We start from the raw sequence: 27827 nt of genomic DNA, 5'->3' as shown, positions 1-27827 counted from the left end.
TTAACACAATAAATAATAGTTTTAAAATATTATTGACACAAATAATGCCTGATAATTATGAGAAAACACAGATAAGCAAAAAAAGAAAAATCACCCAGAACCCCACTAGCTAAGGTTAACATTTTTGTTGCATAAATCATACATACATATTTTATATATCTGTGTGTATGTGTGTCTCCATGCCACAGAGGACCACTGGTTCACTCTCCAAATGGCTGCAACGGCTGGAGCTGGTCTGATCTGAAGCCAGGAGCCAGGAGATTCTTCCAGGTCTCCCATGCAGATGCAGGAGCCCAGTGACTTGAGCCATCTTCCACTGCCTTCCCAGGCCATAGCAGAGAGCCGGATCGAAAGTGGAGCAGCAGGGACTGGAACCAGCACCCATATAGGATGCCAGTACTGCAGGTGGCGGCTTTACCGGCTATACCACAGCATCGGCCCCCAAAATGTGCATTATAAAACTCAGTGATTTAAAATTTTTTTGCACCAATAAACTTCTTTTAATTCCATTTTTCCACAAGTTTTTAAAGCACCCCAGTATAGGTTCACACTGGATATGCTATTTTATAACCCAACTTTTTCAAACAAATTTTACACTATTTTAAACTGTGTTTAGGTTCTGTGTTCTTAATTAAAAATCCAGAGGAGGGGGAGGGTTTTTTTTTTGTTTTTTGTTTTTTTTTTGTTTGTTTGTTTTTTAGTCTAGAATTTATGACACTCATGTCCCTCATCAGAGTATTTTGATTTGATTCTTGACTCTGGCTCCTGACCACAGCTTCCCGCCAAAGTAAATCCCGAGTGATGGCAGTGATGGCTCAAGTAGTTGGGTTCCTGCCATCCATGTGGGTGACTTGGATTGCCTTCTGCACTACTGGCTTCCATCCTGGTCCAACCCTGGTCATTGTGAGTATTTGAGGAATGAACCAGAGATTGGGAGCTTTCTGTTTGTCTGTCCGTCTGTCTCTCTCTCTCTCTCTCTAGTAAATAATAATTTTTAAAAATTTTAATCCAGAGTAGAATATTCCACAATTCCATTAACTCTGAGACCTTTAAACAGAGTAAACTGTACCTTTAGGGATGCACGCGTCCTCTGTCGATGCTGTCCTGTGTCCCAGGGGAGTGCGACATTACTGCGCTCCTGATTTGTCATCTGCTGACGTGCCTGCTGTGGCTCCTGGTGCTTTGGGTTAGTCTACCTGTCCCTGTTGCTCCTCAGTCACGTGTCTATCCACTGGGATAATGTAAACATGCTCCAGGCAAAGTTAAAGATTAAGTTGTTGAGATGAAAGTTCAGGAAAGCTGCCTTTAATTGGAACATCAGAACATCAGAATGGAGATAACTATCCATTGCCACTCACCTTCTACTGTGCCTGAAGAAAGGAGTAAAGAAGAAGCAACGTAGTCAAAGAAAAACCTTCATTCCAGAAGTGCTCGGGGAATCATGCTGGAGAAGTTCTGCAACTCTACTTTTTGGGTGAGAAATTATATTTCTTTTCACTATTAACTCTTCTCAGACACAGAACAAGTGGTAGATTAGGTTGGAGTGGCCACCAGCAAGAACCAAAAATGTTAGATACGCAGTTGGTTTAAAGCTAAGGTGTTTTTAGAAAGGATAATTCATAATATTTCCAGAAGTTATATTATATGGGAAAGTTAATATAATTTATTCTGTATCATAAGTTTATTTTATGCCTGTCTCCTTTCTTGGGCTAAATTGTTGCAAAATTGCCTTCTCTAATGAGAAACAGAGGAAAACATTCCCAATTTCATTATTATTCCCAATGTCTTAGGAAAGGAAATTGTTCTGTAGTTTATGGGGTAGGAGGAATAGGAGAATGTCCATAACTGAATCTTGTTAAGGTATGTTGAATTTGAAATTATATTTTCTACAGGAACGGGCATCTAATGATATGTACTAGAAGTTAAAATCAAAAATGCAAAGGTGGACATTGTGAGCACTGAGATAATTTTTAGACCATTAGCATTGGACAATACTGTTTTTAGAAGAAAAGGACAGGAAGAGAGGTAGAAATTTGACATAGTTAAAATGCTGGTTGGGACACCCATATCCCAAATCAGAGTGCCTGGTTTCGAATCCCTTCTCTACTACTGATTGCAGCTTCCTGCTAATGTACATGCTTGGAGGCAGCAGGTGATGGCTCAAGTCCCTGCTACCCACTTAGGAGACCAGGATTGAGTTCTGGACTCCTGACTTCAACCTGGCCAACCCCCAGCTGTTGCAGACATTTGGAGAGTGGACCAGGAGATGGAAAATCTCCTTATCTGTCTGTCTCTCTGCCTTTCAAACAATTATTTAAAAAAAAAATTCTTCTTAAACTATTAAATAAGAAAGGAAAACAGGAAATATCCCTGAAGAAGAGGTCAGGTATTTGGATGAACAAGAAAAGTACAAGATCATGCAGCCATGGAGAACAGAGAATTTCAAAACAGATCAACAGTAGTAATTGGTTTTGTGAAACAGAGAATGAGGAGGATTTAGTGACTTTGAAGTGTCATCTGATGCTGGTATCAGCATCAGAATCACATGGGGTGATTAACAGAGTTTCAATATCTCAGGTGATTCTTCTGAATTCTAAAGTTTGATAACTGTAGACAAGAGAAGAGGAGGAATGAGATAGCAGAGTGCGTGGGCAGCATTTTCTATGTTGGATAGACCCAGGGCCCCATGGCCTTCAGAACCAGGACATGTATCCAACAGGAAGAAGGGATGCTCTTGAGACTTCTCTGAGGCTCCTCTTACAAACTCAAAGGTCACCTCAACCCTTCCTTTAAAGATTCTCTTATAAGAAGCCATACAAGCCAGCGCCGCGGCTCACTAGGCTAATTCTCCACCTTGCGGCGCCGGCACACCAGGTTCTAGTCCCAGTCGGGGCGCCGGATTCTATCCCGGTTGCCCCTCTTCCAGGCCAGCTCTCTGCTGTGGCCCGGGAGTGCAGTGGAGGATGGCCCAAGTCCTTGGGCCCTGCACCCCATGGGAGACCAGGAGAAGCACCTGGCTCCTGGCTTTGGATCAGCGTGATGCGCCAGCCGCAGCGCACTGGCCATGGTGGCCATTGGAGGGTTAACCAACAGCAAAGGAAGACCTTCCTCTCTGTCTCTCTCTCTCACTGTCCACTCTGCCTGTCAAAAACAAACAAACAAAAAAACAAAGAAGCCATACAAAACAATTTAAAAATAGTTATTGCCAACTCTAATGGCTCAAAAATTACCTCACTGCTCATAATGCTCAAATTTGTATCCCTGGTCTCAACTCTCATCCATATCTACCCTTCCAAGACTCAAATGTAAGAACTGATGGCTCTCTTTCACCATACAGAACATTTCCATTTATTGCAGAGTGCAAAGACTGGTGCAAAACTTGCTGAAAGGGGCAAGTGTTTGGTTAGTGGTTAAGACTCCACTTGGCATGCTCACTCCCATATTGGAGTGCCTGGGTTTGAGTCCCACCTCCAGCCCCGATCCCAACTCAACTACTTGGATCTCTGTCAACCATGTGGGAGACCCGGATTCAGTTCCTGGCTCCTGGCTTTGGCCTGGCCCAGCCCCAGCTGTTGCGGTTCTGACATAAGCCCTCTGGGCCACAGAAGACTAAGTGCCACATTATGACTCAGCATTCTGCCTTTCTTGTGTGCATCTTTGAGTGTCTGCCAGTGAGTTCAATCAGTCCTAGCAACCAGATAAGGACAAGTCTTTATATCCCGAAGAACTATTCTCCCTTTAGATTAATGAATAGTTCTTATTCCTACAACTTGGCAATATAGTGATGAGGTTTACTTAGAATGGCTGGAATAAAAGTTCACTTAGAATCACAGGAAGTTGGGGTTTTAGAAGTTAGGTTGGCTGGGAAGGTTACTAAATGTCATGAAATGGTGAATTTGTATCAATGGGGATAAATAGGAAAAATACAGATAAAGAGTAAGGCTGGGTAAGAGGAGGGAATTGAGTTAAAATCATTTGTAAGCTGGTGGGCTGTGCTTGGGGTTGTGCGGCTGTTGTCAAAAATGCATGTATCCACCAATCTTTCCTGTGGTCCCTCAGAATTCCTCACTCCTGGACAGCCCAGAGGCAGACCTGCCACTCTGTTTTGAACAAACTGTTCTGGTGTGGATTCCGTTGATCTTCCTTTGGCTCCTGGCCCCTTGGCAGCTTTTCCATGTGTACAGATCCAGGACCAAGAGATCACCTATAACCAAATTCTACCTTGCTAAGCAGGTAAGGTAACCCCACTAAGTTCAAACTCTTAATTCCTTGATGCCCAGTAAAGACATTTTCTTGGTGGTTAGAATTCGCCTTCCCTTTGTCAGCAGCTGCTGTCTCAGGTAGAGCCATGCTCTGGTGTCTGGCCCTTCACCTGCCCTATGCCTCACTGGCCCCTTGCCATATTTCTTAAAGTGACTTTGCATTTTTGCATTAAAAATGGGCTCCCTAAACACTACTAGAAGTAATGGATAAGTCAGATTATTTTTATCTTTTCAGTAGGAGAGTACTGAAAAGTTTGTGAAAATGGAATTAAAAGGTAAGTTTACTTTGTTGCAAAAAATTTGGAAAGTATTTATACAAGGGATCTTCAAAAAGTTTGTGGAAATGCACATTATGAAAAATCTATGGATGGATTTCAAAAAATTTTGCACCAAAATAAGCTTATCTTTTAATCACGTTTTTTATGAACTTTTTGAAGTACCTTTGTGTTTGAGAAGAGAACCTTGTATCACCTGTTCTTAAGCTGTTCATACAAATCAGGAGACTATCATTCAGATGGCACTTACCATGAGGTGAAAATGAGCCATGTAACAAATCTTTTATACCATGCAGGCAACTCAGTCATCACTCATCTCCCAAAACTTGGATCTGAAATAGTTTCTGTTTTTCCCAGAGTATTCCATGAGTCAGGGTGATCACTCACAGTGGCGAGGGGGAGGGTGTGAGTGTGCACAGTGACAGGCTGAGTAGGGAAACAATGGAAAGCGCGGAAGCTAGAGGGAAGAGCCACAGCCAGCTGTGCTAACTCACAGAGGTAGCTTGTGGGAAGCCACCATCTTCAGTCTAGGTTGTACGGTTAGCTCATAAAATCACCAACGGCTTCCTTTCACTAGTTTTATTTCTGTATACTTTAATCTTTAAAAAAGTTTTTGGAAAGGCAAATTAAACTCCATGTTGTATGAGCCCATGTAACAGTGATTGTCAGGTAACTTCAACCTAAAGGGGAGGAAAGAGCTTGGCCAAAGGAAGTGGGATTCACACTAGCCTCTGGGGTGGGGTCTGGTAGTGGGTTTTGTCAGACTTTGGATAGGACAAGAGCAGTCTCTGAGAACCTGGGTTAGGGTCGCTGTCTTCCTTGTTAACTTGAGTGCCTAGCACAGGACTTAGTGCAGGTCAAGCCCTCAGGTTGGTGCTAAATGTACCTAGGAGTGGGGCTTAAGTCAAGAGTGCGTCAAACTCTGGACCTTCTGGATGTGGAACAGCATGTCTCAGTGCTGTTGGAATGAGTCAGAGCCTTGGGATAGGGGCAGTCAGAATTTGGAGGCTTCTGTCATTTTTTTCTGGAGCTTACAAGAAGAGGAATGAGCAAATCAGTATTCCATTTTCATAAAAGTTATTAGTTAATTTTTTAAAGATCATTTATTGAGATGTAATTCACATACCATATAATTCTCCTACTTAAATACATATATTCAGATATGTGCAACCATCACCAGAGTCAATTCAGAACATTCTCATTCCCTTGAAAAGAAACCTTTTAACTCCCATCTCTCTATCCTCCTTAGTCCTAAAAAATCACTAATGCTCATATACTTTCTCTCTCTGTGGTTTCTCTATTGTAGACATTTATGGTTGCTTTCTTAGCATATTGTTTCCAAGGTTCATCCATGTATCAGTATTTCATTCTTTTATATGGTTAAATATTATTCCATTGTATGGATATGCCATATTCTGTTTAATTTTTTGTTAATATTTATTTATTTATTTTAAAGGCAGAATTACAGAGAGGCAGAGGCAGAGGCAGAGAGAGAGAGAGGTCTTCCTTCTGCTGGTTCACTTCCCAAATGGCTGCAATGGCCGGAGCTGGGCCAATCCAAAGCCAGAAGCTAGGAGCTTCTTCTGGGTCTCCCATGCAGGTGCAGGAACCCAAGGACCTGCGCCATCTTCCACTGATTTCCCAGGCCATTGCAGAGAAAATGGATTGGAAGTGGAACAGCAGGGACTTGAACTATATAGGATGCCAGCACTGCAGGGGGGCTTTACCTGCTACGCCACAGCACCAGCCCCTATTTAATTTTTATAAATACAAATCTCTATATAGAAAAAGAAAAACAGTGTATTAACGACCCTCCAACCATGTAGCTAATCATCTACTCACCCTAACTTACAGTCTCAGGAGTTCCATGTCAAATTTATATTTTACTCTTGTCTTCTACTCTAAGGGTGATAGACATGGATTAGTATCTCATTAAACATTTCAGAATAATTGGTTTTTACTCTGAAACAGTTCCTCTTAAAGTAAAAGTTCGCTTCTTTTATGAGAACCTTCTTTTCAGCTCAATCCTCAAACTGACTATTTCTCAGTGTCCCCTTCTACCTGCTTTTGGGCTGAATTTCCTCTCTGGTTCTCCTGTTATTGTTGTTCAGTCATTAGTGCAGTGTTGATCTCATCTGGACTTAGTCAACTTGCCTGACTCCCTAGGTTGGTTTGCTTCAAGATGGATCCTTAGTGAAGGACCCAAACCATGGTAGGTTATTGAATGAGTTGAATTTAAAAATGAATGAGAGGGGACATTTAGCTTAGGAGTTAAGATACCAGTATCCCACACTGGAGTATCTGAGTTTAGTGTCTGCTCCTGGTTCCTGACTCCAACTTCCTGCCAGTCTTTACCCTGGGAGAAAGCAGTAAAGCTAGTTCAAGTGGTTGGGTTCCTGCCACCCACATGGGAGACCTGGACTGCTGGCTCCCCAACTTTGGTCCCAGCTCAGCCCCAGCCTTTGTGGGCATTTGGGAAATGAACCAGTGGATTTCTCTCTGCCTCTTAATTAATTAGTTTCTTATATATTTTTAATGAATGAATGAGTCCCAAGTGAACAAAAGAGGAATTTGGTACTGGAAGCTATGGAAAGTCAACCATGATAGGCAGCAAAACTGAACTTGGTGTTGAGCCAGTGAGATAGGGGAACAATCTTTAATTATTTGCAGAAGATAACACATTTGCAGAAGATTGTTGAACTTGTGAAAAGCGTGAGAGAGCAGGACCAAGACAAGTGAGTGGAGGTTGTTTGAGGGAAGCAGATTTTGGGCCAGCGCCACGGCTCAATAGGCTAATCTTCCACCTGTGGCGCCGGCACCCTGGGTTCTAGTCCCGGTCGGGGCGCCGGATTCTGTCCCAGTTGCTCCTCTTCCAGTCCAGCTCTCTGCAATGGCCGGGAAGGCAGTGGAGGATGGCCCAAGTCTTTGGGCCCTGTGCCCGCATGGAGAAGCACCTGGCTCCTGGCTTCAGATCAGCATGGTGCCGGCCGCAGCGGCCATTGGGGGTGAACCAATGGAAAAGGGAAGTAGATTTTGATTAAATATCCTACCTATAGCTAAATATACTACCTATAGCTGCCTGATAATAGAATGGACTATTGGAAGATATAGCCCTTGAAAATATTGAAGCTGCAGTTAGAAATTCACCTGCTAGAAAACAATGGAAATTAGGCACCCTCTATTGAGTAGAAGATTCAAACCAGGGTGTCTTATCACTCAGAATGTGCTGAAGAAAAGGGTCCTTGCAGAAATGGGGGAAATAGGCAATATGGCCAAACTATAGTCCTTTCTCTTTTTTTTTTTTTTTTTTTTTTTTTCTGGCAGGCAGAGTGGACAGTGAGAGAGAGAGACAGAGAAAAAGGTCTTCCTTTGCTGTTGGTTCACCCCTAATGGCCGCCGCGGCCAGTGCACCGCGCTGATCGGAAGCCAGGAGCCAGGTGCTTCTCCTGGTCTCCCATGGGGTGCAGGGCCCAAGCACTTGGGCCATCCTCCACTGCACTCCCGGGCCACAGCAGAGAGCTGGCCTGGAAGAGGGGCAACCGGGACAGAATCCGGCGCCCCGACCAGGACTAGAACCCGGTGTGTCGGCGCCACAGGTGGAGGATTAGCCTAGTGAGCCGCGGCGCCGGCCCCTTTCTCTTTTAATACCAGTGATATTGGATCTCTTTAGTTTCAGTTTAGTAAACCCCTTGTCTAATTGAAGCTCCTCCAATAAGTCAGAAATCAAGGACAAAGAATGTTGACTTGCTAATCATTAAACAAGCACAATATTTTTCTGATCCTAATGGTAGTGTTGGATTGCTGGTTATAAAGAACAATGTGTGGTTATTGTAGAAAATTTGGAGGCTTTAGGGAACTATAGGAAGAAAATTAAATCCATTGATAATTACAACACTCTGATACACTTCTATTAATATTTTGTTACGTTTTCTTCTCTCTTTTAAAAAAAATCAAACTTAAAAGAAACATTTAAATCAAAAGTAAAAATCTTGCTCATGACCCACCTCCCAGTTCAATCCTCCGGAGGTCTCCACTTTAATTACTTTGATTATTACCTTCTTATCTGCAAATAATGTGTCATTTCAATGGAATGGGGAAGGCTGGGAGATAAATAGTATAAAATCTGGCACTTTGAACTTGAAACACTCACCGTTTTCTATGAGTATGTGTACTTTGAAAGCAAAAAACAATTGCATTGTATATACGATTTTATAATCTACTCTTTTCATTTAAGATGATATAAAATAAAACCATTGTCAGTGTTAGGATTATTGTGAAGCATGATTTGATAACTACGTAGTAGTTCATCACTGAATATACTATAACTTATTTTAACAACGCTTGCAATATTAACTCTTCCCAACAAACTCCTCCACCACTGTTATGGATTATTTTAGGTCTTTAAAATTCTTCACTATTAAAAGTGAGATTCCCATTAACATTAATTCAGATTATTTCTTTGAAATGTATTTCTAGAAGTAGAATTACTATATTAAATTATATGAGCAGTTCTTCAATTCTTCAAGTCTTTAAAACAACAGAAAATATTATAATGTAGGGAAGTTTTTGCCAACTTGGAGTCTCACCCATGGTTAGAACTGTCACTGGAGGAAAGACCATGGAAACCGTGGGGTTCTTGTCTTCACACAAGAAAGAATTCAGGCATGAGACAGAGAGTGAAGTGATAAGGCTTTACTGGGGATAGGGCATCCATCAGAACAGAGGGGACAGAGAGAAAGCACGCCCAATCTCTCAGACTGGGGGAAAGCAAGGTTACATGGTTAAATGGAGAGCATACTCCTGGGCAAGCCAGGTGGGCAGCTCAGCAGAGAGGCAGAGAGCTGAGTGAGCAGTCTGTTTGGACTCCCTGGGTATTTTTGTTTTTGTTTTTGTTTTTAATTTGATAGATAGAGTTAGACAGTGAGAGAGAGAGGCATAGAGAAAGGTCTTCCTTCTGTTGGTTCACCCTCCAAATGCCGATCCGAATCCTGGTCTCCCACATGGGTGCAGGCGCCCAAGCACTTGGGCCATCCTCCACTGCCTTCCCCAGGCCACAGCAGACAGCTGAACTGTCTTCCAAGAGGAGCAACCAGGAGAGAATCCGGTGCCCATTTGGGGTGACGGCACCGCAGGTGGAGGATTAGCCAAGTGAGCCACAGTGCCTACCCCTGGACTCCCTAGTTTTGTTTTTGTTTTTGTTTTTTGACAGGCAGAGTTAGACAGTAAGAGAGAGACAGAGAGAAAGGTCTTCCCTCCGTTAGTTCACCCCTCAATGGCCGCTACGGCCAGCGCACTGCGCTGATCCGAAGCCAGAAGCCAGGTGCTTCCTCCTGGTCTGCCATGCTGGTGCAGAGCCCAAGCACTTGGGCCATTCTCCACTGCCTTCCTGGGCCACAGCAGAGAGCTGGACTGGAAGAGGAGCAACCGGGACAGAATCCAGCGCCCCAACCGGGACTAGAACCTGGGGTGCCAGCGCTGCAGGTGGAGGATTAGCCTAGTGAGCCGTGGTGCCAGCCCTCTCTAGGTTTTTAAGGGAGTCTGTTTACCCTCCTCCCCCTCTCCTCTAGGACCAAGGACGGGGAGTCCTGGCAGAAGGGTTTATTGGGTGAAAATTAGCAAATTCCTCCCCAGATTTGCTGGCACTAGGGCAGAGTAGGGGGATTTCCCTTAGGGCATCTGTGAAGGTTTTATTGCCCCATGTTATCAGGTCAGGTAACCCATTTTTGGTCCTGAGGAGAGGGAATTCTACTGCTTTCCTTGGGGGAAGGGCTGGGACCATCTGGGAGGTTATCAGGGTCTGGGCAGGACTTTGAAGTGCAAGATGCCGGGCTCCTGGAGCTTCCCCAGTAGGTGCTGGTCTTCAGGCCTGTCTGATACACACATAGGCTAAATTTCTGACTTCTTACCTAACTGAACTGTGTACTATATTTTCATTTTCATTAATTTTTATGTTCAGAACTTTTCTAGGAGTACTAAAGCAATTGATAGTTTTTAGTTGTTAAGTGTATTTCTTCATTTGTGAATTGCTAGTTCATGTAACTTGCTCATTTCTTCTAACAAGGGTGTTAGTGTATTTAACTTTTTATCTTTTGAATAGATAGAGGGTTACAAAATTCAAGAGGTACAAAAGGGAACACAATACTCTAGTTACTCATTCCTGTCTTAGTTGGCAATCATTAATAGCAGTTTCTTCTCACAGATAACTCATACTTTTGCAAACACCTGCATACATGCATTTATTTGTTCACACAAATATGAGTGTCCCATGGATGCTCTTCTTTATCTTGGCGATCATAACAGTCTGCTTTTCTTTTAGTGACTACTTGAAATGCTATTGTTACCAGAGAAGCAAAGAGTCCTTGTCTTCGTGCAAGAAAGAATTCAGGCATGAGACAGAGAGCAGGGAAAGCAACATAGCAAGGTTTATTAGGATAGGGACGTCTGTAAGAACGGATGGGCACCTCTGTAGACAGGACTTGAGAGAGAGTGCATAGTGCACATTTAGGCTGGGGTTTTTAGGGGAATGGGTCTTGCCTTCCCTCCCCCTCTTCTTCTTTTCCTCCCGGAACAAAGGACTTGTTGGATGTAAATTCCTTTCTGAGTTTTTCCCCCTGAAGTTATCAGACAGGGGAAGCCTGGCTGGTATCGCCCTGCCTTAGAGGAAGGATGTTTATCAGGTAGAAGGGGCAGGACCCCGGAAGGTCATCAGGATCAGGGCAGGACATTTGAAATGCAGATACTGGGCTGCACTTGGAAGGTTATCAGGATGACTTTGAGATGTGGATGCTGGACCACTGTAGATGTCAATTCCTTAGGCCTTTGTCACACACACATAAGCTCATTTCTGATTTCCTACCTAGTACTGTTATTTAGATGCACCATGATATGTGCCCTACATGTTAGGAGTTTCGGTGGTATCTAATTTTCTGTCATCATAAGCAATGCTGTAATAAATAGTGTGTAGGGTAAATTCCTAGAAATGAAATGACTGAGTTAAGGGTATGAAGACTCAAGTGTTTATAGATAGTATAAATTGCCCAAGCACTTGGGCAGTCCTCTGTTGCTTTTCCCAGGCCATTAGCAGGGAAAGGATCAGAAATGGAACAGCCTGGACTCAACCAACACCCAACTGGCATGCCAGTGCTGCAGGCAGAGGCTTAACCCACTATGCCACAGCGCCGGCCCCCTGTTAGGTTTTTTTTTTTTTTTTTAATTGCTTTGTAGACATTTTGTAAAGTAAATTGATCATTTTCAAATATATTGCTCCATGTACTTCTAATCAACTGTGTCAGTTTGATCTATGTAAGCCCGTAGTAAGGTTACCTCCTTTTCTTTGGTCTGGGGAATGGTCTGCTCTACCAAGTCATCCTTCAGGGTGGGTGCATTAGCTCCCACTTGATGGATTTTACCTTCTAATTTAGCGAAGGCAGACATAACTTAACCACCTTTCCTCCAAACCTTGTCTTATTTTGTGAGTGTATACATACTTACGAAAAGAAAAACGCATTCTCATTATTAACATGTCTTAGACTTGACTCTGCTAAATAATCGCACTGGTCCTATTAGAGGTTTATTCATGTTCCTCCTTGACTGTTTTTCATTATAAAGGGCTCCATATCTCTGTTGAGCCATTCTGGATGAATGAGACTTATGAAAATGAGTAGGGGTAGAATAGGATGAGGGTAAGGGAGATGGTGCTAGATAAAGGTCATCATTTTTGAGGCTAAGATTGCTTAGTGGAGGCAGTCGTTTCCCCTCCTGAAAAGTTGGGGGTGGTGCTAGCGTTGTGGCATAGCAGTTAAAGCATCCCATGTGGTTGCCAGTTCACATCCTGGCTGCTCCACTTCTGATCCAGCGTCCTGCTAATGGCCTGGGAAAAGCAACGGAGGATGGCCCAAGTGCATGGGCCTCTGCACCCATGTGGAAGAAGCTCCTGGCTCCTGGCTTTGTCTTAGCTCAGCCCTGACTACTAATGCCATTTGGGGAGTGAACAGCAGATGGAAGATTCTTTCTTTCTTTCTGTCTGTCTCTCTCTGTGTGTCTTTCTCTGTGTGTGTGTCTTTCCCTTTCTCTAAAACTCTGACTTTCAAATAAATAAATAAATCTTTACCAAAAAAAATTAAGTTGGGGGCTGCCGCTGTGGCACAGTGGGCTAAGCCTCTGCCTGCTGCACTGGCATCCCATATGGCTCAAGATCTGACTGCTCCACTTCGGATCCAGCTCTCTGCTATGGCCGGGGAAGCAGTAGAAGATGGCCCAAGTGCTTGAGCCCCTGCACCCACATGGGAGACCTGGAAGAAGCTCCTGGCTCCTGGCTTTAGAACAGCTCAGCTCCAGCAATTACAACCATTTGGGGAGTAACCAGCAGATGGAAGACCTTTCTTTCTCTCCTTCTCTCTATCTGTAACTCTGCCTCCAAAATAAATAAAATATTTTAAAAAAATAAGTTGGGAGTGGGCCTTCAGAACAGAGGATGTGTACCATGTCTTGTGAGCTCATAGGATAAATATTGACTGACTCAAAGTCATCCTGGGGTGAAATAGTCACAGTTGTTTGCAACATTAACTTCAAAGGTTATATGGGATGAAGATGGGAACCAATAGCTATAGAGAAGGAATAATTCAGCTGGCACTGGAGTACAGTGGGTTAGGCTGCTGCTTGCTACACCAGTATCCCATATCAGAGTGCAGGATCAAGTCCTGGCTGCTCCACTTTTGACCCAGCTCCCTGCTAATGCACCTGGAAAGGCAACAGAGGGTGGCCCAAGTGGGGGACCCAGATGGAGTTCTGGGTTCCTGGCTTTGGCTAGGACCAACCCAACCGTTACAACCATTTTGGGAGTGAACCAGCAGATGGAAGAGCTCCTCTTCCCCCTGCCCTACCCTTTCTCTCCCTCTCTGTCACTCTGCTTTTCAAATAAATAAAAACATAAATCCTAAGAAAACAGAAATAATGTCACCTCTGCTGGGGTAGGAGATTTCCCTTCTAAACCTAGTACATTGAAATTTCTCTTGCTTTGTAACCAATTACCCAAAATTTAGCAGCTTAAAAAATAAACTTTTTTCATCTTATAGTTTCTGGGGGAGTCAGGAATTTAGGAGATACATACCTGGGTTTTGTTCAGGGTCTGTCATGAGGTTGCAGATAGTATGTGCAGACCAGTGTATAGTCAGCTGAATGTCTGAGAATCTGCTTCCAAGATGAATCACTCATGTGGCTGTTGGCAGGAGACATCAGGGTCTCACTGGCTGTTGGCAGGAAGTCTTAGTTCCTCACTATGTATACCTTTCCCTAGAGCTATTTGTGTGTCCTAATGACAGGCTGGTAACTTTTCCCACAGTAAGCGACCTGAGAGGGAACAGGAAAAGAGAAGCACATTGCTTTTCATGACCCAGGCTCGGAAATCACACACTGTCCCTTCAACCATCTTTTAGTCATCAGAAGCAGGTCACCAAGTCCAACCCACAGTCGCAGGAAGGGGAGCAATGCTCTGATCTTTGAAGGGAGGAGTACCGAAAATGTCGTGGACATATTCTAAAGCCATCACTTCCCATGCCTCAGAAACACCGGCCTTTGAATTTTTATTACATGACTTGCACTATGTGTATCCATTCATTCAAGAAATATTTATTGAGTATGTTATCTGTATCACTATATACCATATTTCTCACCTATTGTTGGAAAACTTTCATTTTAAGAGCCTTAAAAAAATGTTGTCCTCCAAACACTTGTCTTTTTCCCTTCCCAGGTGCTTGTTGGGTTTCTTCTTATTCTGGCTGTCATAGAGCTGATCCTCGTACTCACAGAAGACTCTGGACAAGCCACAATCCCTGCTGTTAGATACACCAATCCAATCCTCTACCTAGTCACATGGGTAAGATCCCACACCACCTCCACCCTCTGTCTTCACTCTAACCATAGGCACCTAGCTGAAATGCACTCTTTGGGACTGAAATTAAGTCCAATTTTACCTGCTACTCCCCCTCCCACCATGGCCTCCTTTTTTTTTTTTTTAAAGATTTATTTATTTGAAAGTCAGAGTTACACAGAGAGGAGAGGCAGAGAGAGAGAGAGAGGATTTCCATCATGGCTGGTTCATTCCCCAATTGTTTTTAAGTAATTGTTTAATGTGGTGTTAAACAGCCAAGGTACAGGGCTGGTGCTGTGGCTAAGCTTCCACCTGCAGTGTCAGCATCCCCTATGGGTGCCAGTTCAAGGGCCAGCTGCTCCACTTCCAATCCAGCTCTCTGCTAATGTGCCTGGGAAAGCAATGGAAGATGATCCAAGTGTTTGGGCCCCTGCACCCACATGGGAGACCTGGAGGAAGTTCCTGACTCCTGGCATCTGCCTGGCCCATCCCTGGCTGTTGCAGCTATTTGGGGAGTGAACCAGTGGATGGAAGACCTCTCTTTCTCTCGGTGTCTCTCCCCACCTCTCTCTGTAACTCTGCCTCTCAAATAAGTAATAAATAAATCTTTAAAAACAAAACAAAAAAACAAGGTACAGATGTTTTGTACCTATTCATTACAATCAGCCTCTCTTGCCTAACTACTGTAATATCTGAAATTAATTTCTTTGAATCTTGAGACATTTTTCTAGTTCTCAAAGTAACTCTGCTGAAATGTAGAAAGCAACTTCTGCTTTCTTGGCTAATTTTTCACACAAGTAGGGTGCACAGAATTGAGGCAACAGGAGAAAGTTGGATGGTGTCAGGAAGGATTTGTGTGCCAAATTCTCATGAATTTCTCTCTAGCTCCTGGTTCTGCTGATCCAACACAGCAGGCAGTCATGTGTACAGAAGAACTCTTGGTTCCTGTCACTGTTCTGGATTCTCTCAATACTCTGTGGCACTTTCCAATTTCAGACTCTGATCAGGACACTCCTACGGGTAAGGAGAAAAGAGAAGGTGATGTAAGGAGGCACTGTGGGGCAAGTTCTGAGTCAGATTAATCAAGTAACATTGTATCCAATGTAACATTGATCAAGTAACATTGATCCAAGTAACATCAAGTAAGTTGAGCTCTGGGGTAGAATCCTATTAGCGGGATTTTGTAAGATTTTAATGATAAGCATTGATCTATGTAATTTGGATGGAAAGCTCATTTTCTCCATTTTCTGTTTTCCTCACAGGATAGCAATTCTAATCTGGCCTACTCCTGCCTGTTCTTCATCTCCTATGGATTTCAGATCTTGATCCTGATCCTTTCAGCATTTTCAGAAAAAGATAATTCATCAAAAGTGAGACTTTAGCATGCCCGCCTCATATTTTACTTTACTGGGTGGTACTAACAAGTGTACCTTTGAGATGTGAAGGTCTCATGAAGGTCTTCTGAGCCCAGAATAAGAGCGTACAGACCATTTTATGACATAAGAAAATAGATAGTGACTAGAGCATTGAAATACTGACTTTTATGTTCACCCACCAATTGTCAGCATTAGCAATTAATTCATACACCTATGTCAGAAAAGCTAATTATAATTTTCCTAGGGACTGTAGGGTCTCCAAATAAACATTTGTTGACCTACTGACTTCAGCATCATATCTAGTTTTTGTTTTTGTTTTTTTCTTTTTGACAGGCAGAGTGGATAGTGAGAGAGAGACAGAGAGAAAGGTCTTCCTTTTTGCCGTTGGTTCACCCCCCAATGGCCGCCACGGCCGGCGCATCTTGCTGATCCAAAGCCAGGAGCCAGGTGCTTCTCCTGGTCTCCCATGCAGGTGCAGGGCCCAAGCACTTGGGCCATCCTCCACTGCCTTCCCGGGCCATAGCAGAGAGCTGGCCTGGAAGAGGGGCAACTGGGATAGAATCTGGCGCCCCAGCCGGGACTAGAACCCGGTGTGCCGGCACCGCAAGGCGGAGGATTAGCCTGTTGAGCCACGGCACTGGCCATATCTAGTTTTTAATACATCATATCTAAAACAATCACCTCCTGATTTTACAGTGCCATAGAGCTCCTTTTTCTAATTGATTTACTTTCTAATTTTTTCTGTCTTTCAGAATCCATCAGTCACAGCTTCATTTCTGAGTACAATTTCTTTTAGTTGGTATGACAGGTAAGAAATGCCTAGAGTCTGGGTTTTCTGTATGCCTAGCCCCTCAGTCTTCTGAAAGTGATGGGAAGCTGGGTGTTTACAAATGCCTCCTGTGTCTTCTGTTTCTCTTTAGAACTCCTAGTTCAGTTTAATGCAGCTCCTTCATTGGGCAGAGTGGAAAGCTGAGGAGAGGGTAGAGGGGGGTTTGCTCTTGGTGGCCTGGTGACCCTAACCCTAACCCTAAACAGGAGAAAAGAAGGAGGTGATAGGACAGGAAAGGGGAGGTTTTGTGGCAGGCAGTGTGGCACAAGTTGGGAAGGCAAGAGTTAAAATAGTTGGTGTTGGAGTGGGCCTCCCTCCTCTGTAGTTTCCTGGGCCCCTCTGTCAAGCTGATGAAGCCCTTGAGTCCCTTCTCAGATATGTTTTAAATACATAAAGATCTAGGATTATAAAGAAAACAATATATTTATATGCAGATATCAAAACATTTAAAAAACAAATTTATGTAATGGTAGTGCATGAGCTTCTTTATGAGTGCATTAAATTACAAGATTTACCAGTGGGCCTAATAATGACCATAATTTTAAAGCAGTGATGAGTTATGGAAACTGAACGTTGATATCTTCTGGTGACAAAGGCACCAGGAACTCCTTTTACAACTGTGGTTGGTTGTTTACATTCAAATTAGAAGGAAAGGCTAGATTTGGTCAGAAGCTATTACACATGGAGTGTTAATTTATGTCCCATTCATGTTCTCAACACCAGGTGGAGGAACTCTGATCTAGAAAGATAGCAAGAGGGGGTCTGCTCCATTACTTAAGGGCATCGTGGAGGCCCCTCAACGAGATGAGGGGGTCTGCTCCATTACTTAAGGGCATTGTGGAGGCCCCTCAAGGAGATGCCAGAGTGCAGAGAGGCAGTCAATAAGGAGGAAGGAGCAGGAGCGAGGAGGTTGTTAATTCAGTAGTGCCCTCCCCTTCCTCTTGTGTGTCTTCTTCTAACACATTCCATTGGCCACAGGGGCCCTCTTTTCTGCTGTCTGCACTCCTCTGTGAAATTCAAAGGGCCAAGAGAGGGGGATAGTGGAGCAAGGGAGAAGTCCCATCCTTCCGCTCCACCGTCCCGAAACTGGAAGGCAGGTTTTGATGGAGGCAGTGAGGAGACGGACCTCTGTCCCAGTGTGTCGAGTCTCAGTCTGGGGGTCACTCTCGTTCCAGTGTCGTTCTGAAAGGTTACAAGCGACCTCTGACACTTGAAGATGTCTGGGACATTGATGAAGAGTTTAAAGCCAAAGCAGTAGTGAGCAGGTTTGAAGTGCACATGGCAAAAGAGCTGAAGAAAGCCAGGAAGGCGTTTCAGAAACGGCAGCAGAAGAAATCCCAGAAGCACTCTGGATCCAGGCTGCAGGGCTTGAACAAGAACCAAAGTCAAAGCCAAGACGGCCTTGTTCTGGTAACTTTCCCCTGAGTGCGCGCGCGCACGCGCCCGCGCGTGTGTGTGCTTTCTTTCTCAGGCAAGAAAGCATCAGTGTCATGGTGATTCTGTCATTTTTACAGTACTTGACCCTTTTTGGTGCATTTTGTATTAGTAGTAGTACTCACAGCACCAGTAACAACTTAGCAATGGATACATGCTAAGGTATAATGCAGTTCTCTCTTTTGAGTAGATTTGAAATTTTTCATGATAAATTTTTAAAAAACAATCCCTCAGCATTGCTGGAATTTGTACCTTGCTTCGAGTTAATATTAGCAGATAATTTATTAATTCATTCACTTGGAAATACATATTGAGCACAACTGTGTGTCAGAAGCCATTCTGGGCACTAGGTACAAGGAACAAGCCTGCAAGAATGGCCATCTTTGGAGAGCTGGGAATAGACAGTAGGAAATGGTGTTTTGATGTTGTGGTAAAGATGTCACTTGAGAATGCCAGGGTTCAAGTCCAGCCTCTACCCCTGCCAATGTGCACTCTGGGATGCAGCAATGACAGCTCAAGGAATTGGGTTTCCGCCACCAGAATTGGGTTCTGGGCTCCTGGCTTTGGCCTGGCTTAGCCCCAGATGTTGCAATTGTTTAGAGAGTGAACCAGCAGATGAGGACTCTGTGTTTGTTTCTATCTCTTCTCCAAACAAATGAATAAATAAAATAAAGACTTTAAACTAATAAACCATAAACTAACACATACGTTATGCTTTGAAAGTACTAAGTGCTGGCCGGCACTGCGGCTCAATAGGCTAATCCTCTGCCTTGCGGCGCCGGCACGCCGGGTTCTGGTCCCGGTCGGGGCACCGGATTCTGTCCCGGTTGGCCCTCTTCCAGGCCAGCTCTCTGCTGTGGCCCGGGAGTGCAGTGGAGGATGGCCCAAGTGCTTGGGCCCTACACCCAAATGGGAGACCAGGAAAAGCACCTGACTGCTGGTTTCAGATCAGCGCGGTGCACCTGCCGCAGTGGCCATTGAGGGGGGTGAGCCAACGGCAAAGGAAGACCTTTCTCTCTGTCTCTCTCTCTCTCTCACTGTCCACTCTGCCTGTCCAAAAAAAAAAAAGGAAAGAAAGAAAAAAGGCAGTACTAAGTGCTGTCAAGACAGTAAAATGTGTTATTGTGTTTGGATTGATGTGTCACTTTAGTCAGTGCAGGCTTCCCAGAGGATGTGACTTTTGTATGAGATCCAAGTGATGAGAATAACCCAATGATAGTCAGAAAGGAATGTATTCCAGTGTCCAGTGTTGGGGAGCAGGAGTGAGACTGAGAGGGGAATATGTGTGGCTATTTGGAGGAACTGGAAAAAGGTCCAAGAACATGGAGAGAAAGGCTGAGCATGGGGTCAGATGAACTGTGGGAAGCAGACAGGGCTGGGCTGGGTGGATTCCGTGGACCATAGTAAGGAATCTGAATTTTATTTGAAATCTGGTGGAAAACCAGTGGAAGCTTTTGAGTGGAGGAATAATACAATGGTTTTATATTTTTCAAGCCTTGCTTGGACTTCTTCCTGGAGAATGGATGACTGTGGGGCAGGAGTAGAGCTAGGAGGGGCTGGGGCAGTTATCTAGGCAGAGACTGATCAAATTGGACCTCAGTGAGGGAACTTCTGAGAGGGTGTTTCTTGTAGAAAACCATGGAAGCTGAGGCTGAGAAACTGAGATTTGGGGCATGATGAAACCTTGGAGTATGCAGTCAGGTAGAAAAGAAGCTGCTAAGTGAAGTATACTGCCCCGTGTGTTAGTGTGTGGACCTCCATGACAAAGGATGCCAACTGAATGGGCCAGAAGTCTGAAATCAAGATGACAGCTGCCATGCCCCATGTGACACCTCCAGGGGATCGGCTTCCTTGCTTCTTCTACTTTCTGGTTTTGCCCACAATCTTTGGTGCTTCCTGGTTTGTAGATGAGTCACTCCAGTCTCTGCCGCTGTGATCACATGACCTTCTTTTCCCTGTGTCTGTCTTTTCCCTTTTTTTCAATTAAACTTTTGATAATTTTCTTTATTTGAAAGGTGATAAGATAGAGAGCTTCTATCTTCTTTTTTTTTTTTAATTTTTTTTTTAAATTTTTTTGACAGGCAGAGTGGATAGTGAGAGAGAGAGATAGAGAGAAAGGTCTTCCTTTTGCCGTTGGTTCACCCTCCAATGGCCGCCGCGGTAGTGCGCTGCGGCTGGCGCACCGCGCTGTTCCGATGGCAGGAGCCAGGTGCTTCTCCTGGTCTCCCATGGGGTGCAGGGCCCAAGCACTTGGGCCATCCTCCACTGCACTCCCTGGCCACAGCAGAGAGCTGGCCTGGAAGAGGGGCAACCGGGACAGGATCGGTGCCCCGACCGGCACTAGAACCCGGTGTGCTGGCGCCGCAAGGCGGAGGATTAGCCTAGTGAGCCGCGGCGCCGGCCGAGAACTTCTATATTCTGATTCACTTCCCAAATGCCTGAAATACGAAGGGTTGGCTGGACTGAACAGGAGTCAGGAACTCAATCCAGGTCTCCCTTGTGGGGCTCAGGAACCCAGTTCCTTGAGTTTCCACTGCTGTCTCCCAGGTTCTGCATTAACAAGAAGCTGGAGTCAGGAGCTGGAGCCAGGAATGGAACCCAGCACTCCGACTTGGGAGATGGGTGTCTTTTTTTTTTTTTTTTAAGATTATTTTATTTGAAAGTCAGAGTTACACAGAGAAAGAAGGAGAGGCAGAGAGAGAGAGAGGTCTTCCATCCACTGTTTCACTCCCCAATTGGCCACAGTGGTCAGAGCTGTGCTGATCCAAAGCCAGGAGTCTGGAGCTTCTTCCAGGTCTCCCACGCATGTGCAGGGGCCCAAGGACTTGGGCCATCTTCTACTGCTTTCCCAGGCCATAACAGAGAGCTGGACAGGAAGTGGAGCAGCCAGGTCTCGAACCAGCACCCATATGGGATGCCGGCAATGCAGGTGGCAGCTTTACCTGCTACGCCACAGCGCTGGCCCCATGGGTATCATAGCTACTAGGCTGAACATTCCACACTCCCTCTTTTCCTCTTAGAAGGACACCAGTCATATTGCAGTAGAGTCTACCTAATGACCTTGATTATGGCTGTAAAGACCCTGTTTCCAGCCAGGTAAGGGCACATTCTAAGACACGAGGGGTTAAGACTTCTACAAATCTTGTGGTGGAGCATAACTCAGCCCATAACATCTTACAGCAACCACAAGCAAGGAAAGAACAGAAGAGGCTTCTAAGTGTCCAAAACATATATAACACTGCACCTGTGCCCTTTAGTCTCAGGATTGCCCCTCGGGCCCCCACTCAGTCTGTTCTTTATTTTTATGTAGTATTCTTGCCAACCCTGTTACCTTGTTTTCTGATCCAAAATGAGCTACCAGTATCAGGAGAGAAGAACAGCAGTAGCAGCTAGAAGGGTGGACGAGAGCACAGAGGTAATGAAGAAAAGATCAAAACCTGTGCAAAGTGGCCACAAGGATCACAGACTTAACACTCTGCAGAAGTTCAGGGCAGGAAAGTCTTAAGCTGTGCAACTCTGGGGTCACTTTTGTTTGTTTTTGTATCTAGGAAGAAACTAAAAAGAAAAAAAAGAAGTCTGGGACCACAAAAGACTTTCCCAAGTCCTGGTTGGTCAAGACCATCTTCAAGACCTTCTACATGGTGCTCCTAAAATCATTCCTACTGAAGCTAGTGTACGATCTCCTCACATTTCTGAATCCTCAACTGCTGAAGTGAGTCCCCAGCCCACGGTCATCCTTTCAGGGTCTCCCTGGCCACCCTCCTCTTTGCTCCTGTCTATGCTTGCAGATGCTTTTATTAACTTTCCAGTTTTAAAAATGCTCATGGTTTTCTTCTATCTTTCAGCATGGTGTTCATGAAGAGAGCAAGGAAGTTTTCAAAATTGAAGACAATATTTACTTTAGCCTCTCTCTTTTCCATGTCCCTCCCCTCCTGGGAGGCCAGATACTTGTTAGGATTCTGCTTTGTTGAACAGAACTGCTGTGGGCTGATCCTAATCCCAGAGGTGTGCACAGTCTCCAGGAGCATGATACCTCATTCACAACCTGCCATGGTAGATTCAGGTTCATTGTGACCAGACCAATCTGCCATGCTCACGAATGAGCCACCTCCAGGGAAGCCCTTCTAACTCAGCCTGAATATGTGTCCTGATTCCTTTTCAGGCTTGCATTGTCCAGGCATGAATCCATTTGTCTCACACCAGTTCTTTCACCAGGGAGTCGGGGACAAGCCAGGCCAGGCATTACAGTGGCAGCTCTGTGGAGTATTTCTTTCATTATCTATTGTCGCAGGCATGGATTATCCACTCTAAGCTCTTGCTGCTCATCTCCAAGTAAAAGCAAGGACTCTGGCAAGACTGCAAAGTTTAGGTCGTGCAAAGGTGTTGGATGATTCTGGTCACTTTTTGTTATCTGCTGTCTCAGGGAAGGGTAGCTGGCTGTCACCATGAGAGTGAGGAGCTCCCGGAGGCCTGACAGGCATCACTTACTTGATTTCACACCGGCAGGTTGCTGATCGCCTTTGTAAGCGACCCCAACTCATATGCATGGCTCGGATATGTCTTCGCTATCTTCTTGTTTGCTGTGGCTCTCATCCAGTCGATCTGCCTTCAGTCTTATTTTCATATGTGTTTCAATCTGGGCATGTGTGTACGGACAACGGTCATGGCCTCAGTGTATAAGAAGGTAAGCATATGGGGACTCTGTTATACTGCCTTGTAAAATTTGTTTTATAAATTTAAAGCTATTCTAAAATAAAATGTAAAAAAAAAAATAAAAATTGAACCTGGAAAAAAAAAAAGGTAAGCAGAATATGTCAGATATTCCCAAAAAAAATCTTAGTTGCATGATATTTTATATAAAGATAGAGGAAATTTGATGAAAATAGCTGATTTCCACAATTTTGACTAGCCAATCTCTAGTAGATTTCTCTGGAAATTAAAATATGAATATGAAAAGAGTGTTTGCAAACATGGAGTGGGGGTAAGACTGGGGAGGGGGAGGATGCACCCCAGAGAAAAGCCTCCTTTCAGCCTTGAAGCTTGGTTACCTGCCCCTCCCCTCCTGCCTCTGTTGATAAGGTGAAAATGCCTGGAGAAAGAATACCAAATCAGAAAAGAAGCTGATCAATGGTCAAAATCTTAAAGTCACCAACTTTTAATCCAAATAATAACACGCAGCTCACAGACCTGGTGTTTCCATCTCAAATTACAATTTTGCCGATGAAAACAGAATATTCCATGGGCCAGGAATGCATTTCTCCAGACCAATGCTTCCCTAGCAGCTTCTTTTTCTCCTCTTTAGCAGCTGACAAGATCCTCCTGGGCCTGACCCCTTTTTGTGATTTGTAAATATGTTCACTCTGATCCCTGAGCTCTGCCTCCCCTTTCCTTGCCATGATTTTCGTCACCTTCCCTCTGATGTGTTTCGGAGGCTTGACTTCCTCAGAGCAGTTGTATTTTCCTTATTTTCTCAATACCAATGTGAAGTCTAACTTTGTCCCTTAAGAATGAAAGCACAGCAGTTATGATCAGTGACTACAAGCTTGAGGGGAAAGTTCATACGTGAGGAGATCGGAGGTTTATAAGTCAGAACATCAGTTGCCTCTCCCTCCTCTCTTCCTTCCAACTTTGGAACGTTCCAGCATAGTGATTTCTCTGTTACAGTTCCTACTTTTCTCCTTTGCTTTCCTCTCTTGGAACACCGATGTGTTTTTGTCTGTCCCTGGGTAGATATAGGCTCATCAAGAGACACTGGAAGGTAATCCAAGTGTCTTTAGATCAAAGTCCAGTCAAGTCCTTTGGACTCCATTACCCCTACACTGGAATTTTTCTTCTCCAAAATTGATTTTTTTTAACCTCCTTATTCCTGTTGGAGATATTAGATTTCTGCTAGCTGATAGGTTTTGAGGGGTAACTGACTAGGCTCTCAGTCATTTATCATATTGCGATTTTTCATTCCCACTATTTTGATTATTTTTTAGAAGATTTTTTAAAATTTATCTGAAAAGCAGGGTTACAGAGAGAGGGAGAGACAGAGAGATCTTCCATCCGCAGGTTCAGTCTCCAAATGGATGCAATAGCCCACATGGGGCCAAGTCAAAGCCAGGAGCCAGGAGCTTCTTCTGGATCTCCTACATGAATGCAGGGGCCCAAGAACTTGGGCCATCTTCTGCCACTTTTCCAGGTTATTAGCAGGGAGCTGGATCAGAAGTGAAGCAACCGAGACTCAAACCAGTGCCTGTATGAGATGCCAGCACTGCCAGCAGCAGCTGAACACCTAGCAGCCAGGTCTTGAACCAGCACCCATATGGGATACCAGCATTGCAGGCAGAGGCTTAACCTGCTATGCCACAGCGCTGGCCCCAATATTTTTATTCTTAAAATATTCAGGTTTTGTGATCTATTTGATTATTATAACCCATAAAGAGATTTGTAAAATAGAGCCTTTAATGATAGCTTCACTCAAATTACTATTGCTATTAAAAGAGTAAAAGAAAATTATTAATTTCATATGTTTAGACAAGGCATTGTTGTTTGTGGAACATTTTTCACATTCATTGTCAATTCATAGCTCTGTGAAGTAAGTTGAAATAAGTACGTTATCCTTATTTCACAGAGAAAAATAAGGTTTAGGTAACAGCAGTGGGACTTGCCTCTAGGCAAGGATTATTGGGTCTAAATCAGTGATCTTTCTATATTGTTGAACTATGTTGAGAAAAGAAAGATATAGTGATACCTAGGAGGGTAATTAGATATTGTTGGGGATTTTTTGTTTTTGTGTTGTTTTTTTTTTAATTTGTTTTGTTTTGTTTGTTTTTCTGTACCAAAGAGGTAACATAGCAGTAGGCTATTGCCCCCAAAACCTTGATGGCCAAGTATTTTAGGATTTTCTTCTTTTTAGGTATAACCAAGAATCCTGGTATGTTACCACCCAAATGAATTAAGATAACAGAGCTCTAGGTGAAGGATGGAGTTGGGAGTGCAGGATTGCTGGGAGCCCACATACTGTTTTATGGGAATGAGAGAGTCTCTCCTTCATTCGAGAAGATGCAAGCCACACCAGCTGGTGCCTTAGTGAGCACAGTGCAAACTGGTTCCAGTGCTCTGGTGCACTTGTGCAAGGCATTGTTGTAAGTGATAGACTTATTGGTGTTAGCCTTCTGCTGTCTCTAACGTGAGAGTATGCATCTGGATATCAACTGCAAATAATGTGTGAACTCTCCCACATTTTTCTCCATTTAAAAATCTTTAGCTTTCTTGGGAATGGTGGCAACCTCCTCATAAGAGCGAACCTCCAGGGACAGGAGTTCAGCATACCAGTTAAGAACACCCCTTGGGAAGCCTCCAGCCCATAATGGAGTCCCTGGGCTTGAGTCCTGGCTCCAGCTCAGTTCCAGCTTCCTACTAATGCATACCCTGTGAAGCAGCAGGTGATGGCTTGGGTCCCTGCCACCCACATAAGAGACCTGGATGGAGTTCCTGGCTTCTGGCTCCAGCCTAGCCCAGTCCTGGCTTTTGCAGGCATATGGAGGAGTAAACCAATGAGTGGAAGATCTTTCTACCTATCTCTGTCTCTGTGTATGTTTCTGTGCCTTTCAAATAAGTAAAAATAAATATGTAAAAAATGTTTTTAAAGAATATAGCTCCAGGGCCGGCACTGTGGCTCAATAGGCTAATCCTCTGCCTGCAGTGCCGGCACCCCAGGTTCTAGTCCTGGTCGGGGTGCTGGATTCTGTCCCAGTCGCTCCTCTTCCAGGCCAGCTCTCTGCTGTGGCCTGGGAGTACAGTGGAGGATGGCCCAAGTGCTTGGACCGTGCACCTTCATGGGAGACCAGGAGAAGCACCTGGCTCCTGGCTTCGGATCAGTGTGGTGTGCCGGCCACAGCGCGCCCATCACAGTGGCCATTGAGGGGTGAACAAACAGAAAAGGAAGACCTTTCTCTCTGTCTCTCTCTCTCACTATCCACTCTGCCTGTCAAAAAAAAAAAAAAAAAGAATATAGCTCCAAATAACATTGCTGTGCCAAAAGTCTCCAAGGCCTGGATCTGTACACATTGGTTTATTCTCTTCTCCGACCTTTCTTTCTTTCTTCCTTCCCTTCACTCTTCCCTCCTTTTCTACTACGTCTCGGTATTTGATCCTTTTATGTGTGCCACGTAGTACAGTAGCAAAATGGACAGATATAGTCCTTTGTCTCATAGAATTTACATATGGTAGAGAAATAGAAAAACACAACCACAGTCCATTGTGGTAAATGTAATGATAGAGGTAAGTGATGAGCATTATGGGAGTACACAGGGGCAGCATCTTCTCCCAAGAAGTTTTATCTAAATTGACACTGAAAAATAAGTAGAAGTTTTCCAAGCAAAGAAGTATGTAGATGGATGCAACTGAAGGAAGAAGGAATAGGATGAAAGAGTGGCCAAGAAGGGAGAGAACATGGTGTGTGAGATTTAGAAGCAAGAAGTCACTGTTCCTTGGAGAAGTCGTGTCCATAGGAGTTCAACGCTCTGTTGTGTTCTCATGTCCAGAGCTTCCATTTGTCCTCCCTGGTGTCCTCGGTGTCATCCATGGGTCCTAATTCCAATCTTTCTCCTTAGGCCCTGACCATATCCAACTTAGCCAGGAGGCAGTACACCGTCGGGGAAACCGTGAACCTGATGTCTGTGGATGCGCAGAAGCTCATGGACGTGACCAACTTCATTCACTTAGTGTGGTCCAGTGTTCTGCAGATCGTCTTATCCATCTATTTCCTGTGGGTAGAGTTGGGACCCTCCATCTTAGCAGGTGTTGGAGTGATGGTGCTCCTCATCCCAGTTAATGGGATACTGGCCACCAAGAACAGGAATATTCAGGTAAAGTAACAGTCATCTTGGCAACACATGTCTTCTTTAAAGTCTACCTCTTTTGCTTTCTCTACTCTAATTATTGTTGGGAGTTTGGACAAGACAAACCTGGTGGAAGACTTTCCACCATGCCAAATGTACTTGGCTTTCTCTTTCTTCCCTTTTCATGTCACTCTTAAGAGTTCATATACTCAGGGCTGGCACTGTGGCTCAGCAGGCACCCATATGGGATGCCGGTTCTAGTCCCAGCTGCTCCACTTCCAATCCAGCTCTCTGCTGTGGCCTAGGAAAGCAGTAGAAGATGGCCCAAGTCCTTGGGCCCCTGCACCCGTGTGGGAGACCTGGAGGAAGCTCCTGGCTCCTGGCTTCGGATTGGCGCAGCTCCGGCCGTTGCAGCCAACTGGGGAATAAACCAGTAGATGGAAGACCTCTCTCTCTCTGCCTCTCCTTCTTTCTCTGTGTAACTCTGACTTCAAATAAATAAATAAATAAATAATCTTAAAAAAAAAAAAAAGAGTTCATATACTTCCCTTTCCTTCATGGTAGAGGGGAGAGCCTGCCTGGTAAGGGAAGGGCTGTCCTGAAAACCCTGCCCATAACTCTTCCACCCTGCGCAGACACAGGGCTGCCCTCACAATAATGGGTTTTGGTCCTGCTTCTCCATCACAGCAACACAAACCAACCACACAGGGCAATCCATAAGTGGTCCCAATTTTCAGCCTAAGTCCTGCAAATCCTACTACCCAGTGGGGTGGTTCCATGAGTACAGTGCTTCTCTCTGCTAAGAATCAAAGGTTGGATAGGTAGACTTGATGATGTATGTGATTTATTCATTTGTCTTATATTCATTTACTTACTAATAATTGTTTTCTAAAATATTTATTACACATCTTTTCTGGGAACCCAGCAGTAAATGAGAGAAGATTACTTGTTTTTT

The 27827-nt window shown here is 44.3% G+C and overlaps 1 protein-coding gene across 1 annotated transcript in view; it reads left to right on the top strand.

Annotated features, from left to right (window-relative positions):
- Window positions 1–1308: 1308 nt before the first annotated feature.
- ABCC2 (ATP binding cassette subfamily C member 2) overlaps window positions 1309–27827 on the top strand; it is a 68510-nt gene continuing 41991 nt past the window's right edge. Inside the window, exons 1-10 of the mRNA XM_062214905.1 lie at window positions 1309–1474; window positions 4060–4233; window positions 14286–14411; window positions 15291–15425; window positions 15668–15775; window positions 16534–16589; window positions 17786–18020; window positions 21593–21756; window positions 22551–22728; window positions 26645–26899. Of these exons, the coding sequence (XP_062070889.1) occupies window positions 1442–1474; window positions 4060–4233; window positions 14286–14411; window positions 15291–15425; window positions 15668–15775; window positions 16534–16589; window positions 17786–18020; window positions 21593–21756; window positions 22551–22728; window positions 26645–26899 (1464 nt within the window). The 5' untranslated portion in view covers window positions 1309–1441. The remainder of the gene's footprint in view (window positions 1475–4059; window positions 4234–14285; window positions 14412–15290; window positions 15426–15667; window positions 15776–16533; window positions 16590–17785; window positions 18021–21592; window positions 21757–22550; window positions 22729–26644; window positions 26900–27827) is intronic.

This window comes from Lepus europaeus, chromosome 17 (assembly GCF_033115175.1).
Source record: "Lepus europaeus isolate LE1 chromosome 17, mLepTim1.pri, whole genome shotgun sequence".
In the NCBI taxonomy this organism is placed as follows: domain Eukaryota; kingdom Metazoa; phylum Chordata; class Mammalia; order Lagomorpha; family Leporidae; genus Lepus; species Lepus europaeus.
The sequence above is the reverse complement of the archived record's forward strand: the minus strand, read 5'-3'. Positions and strand labels throughout refer to the sequence as shown.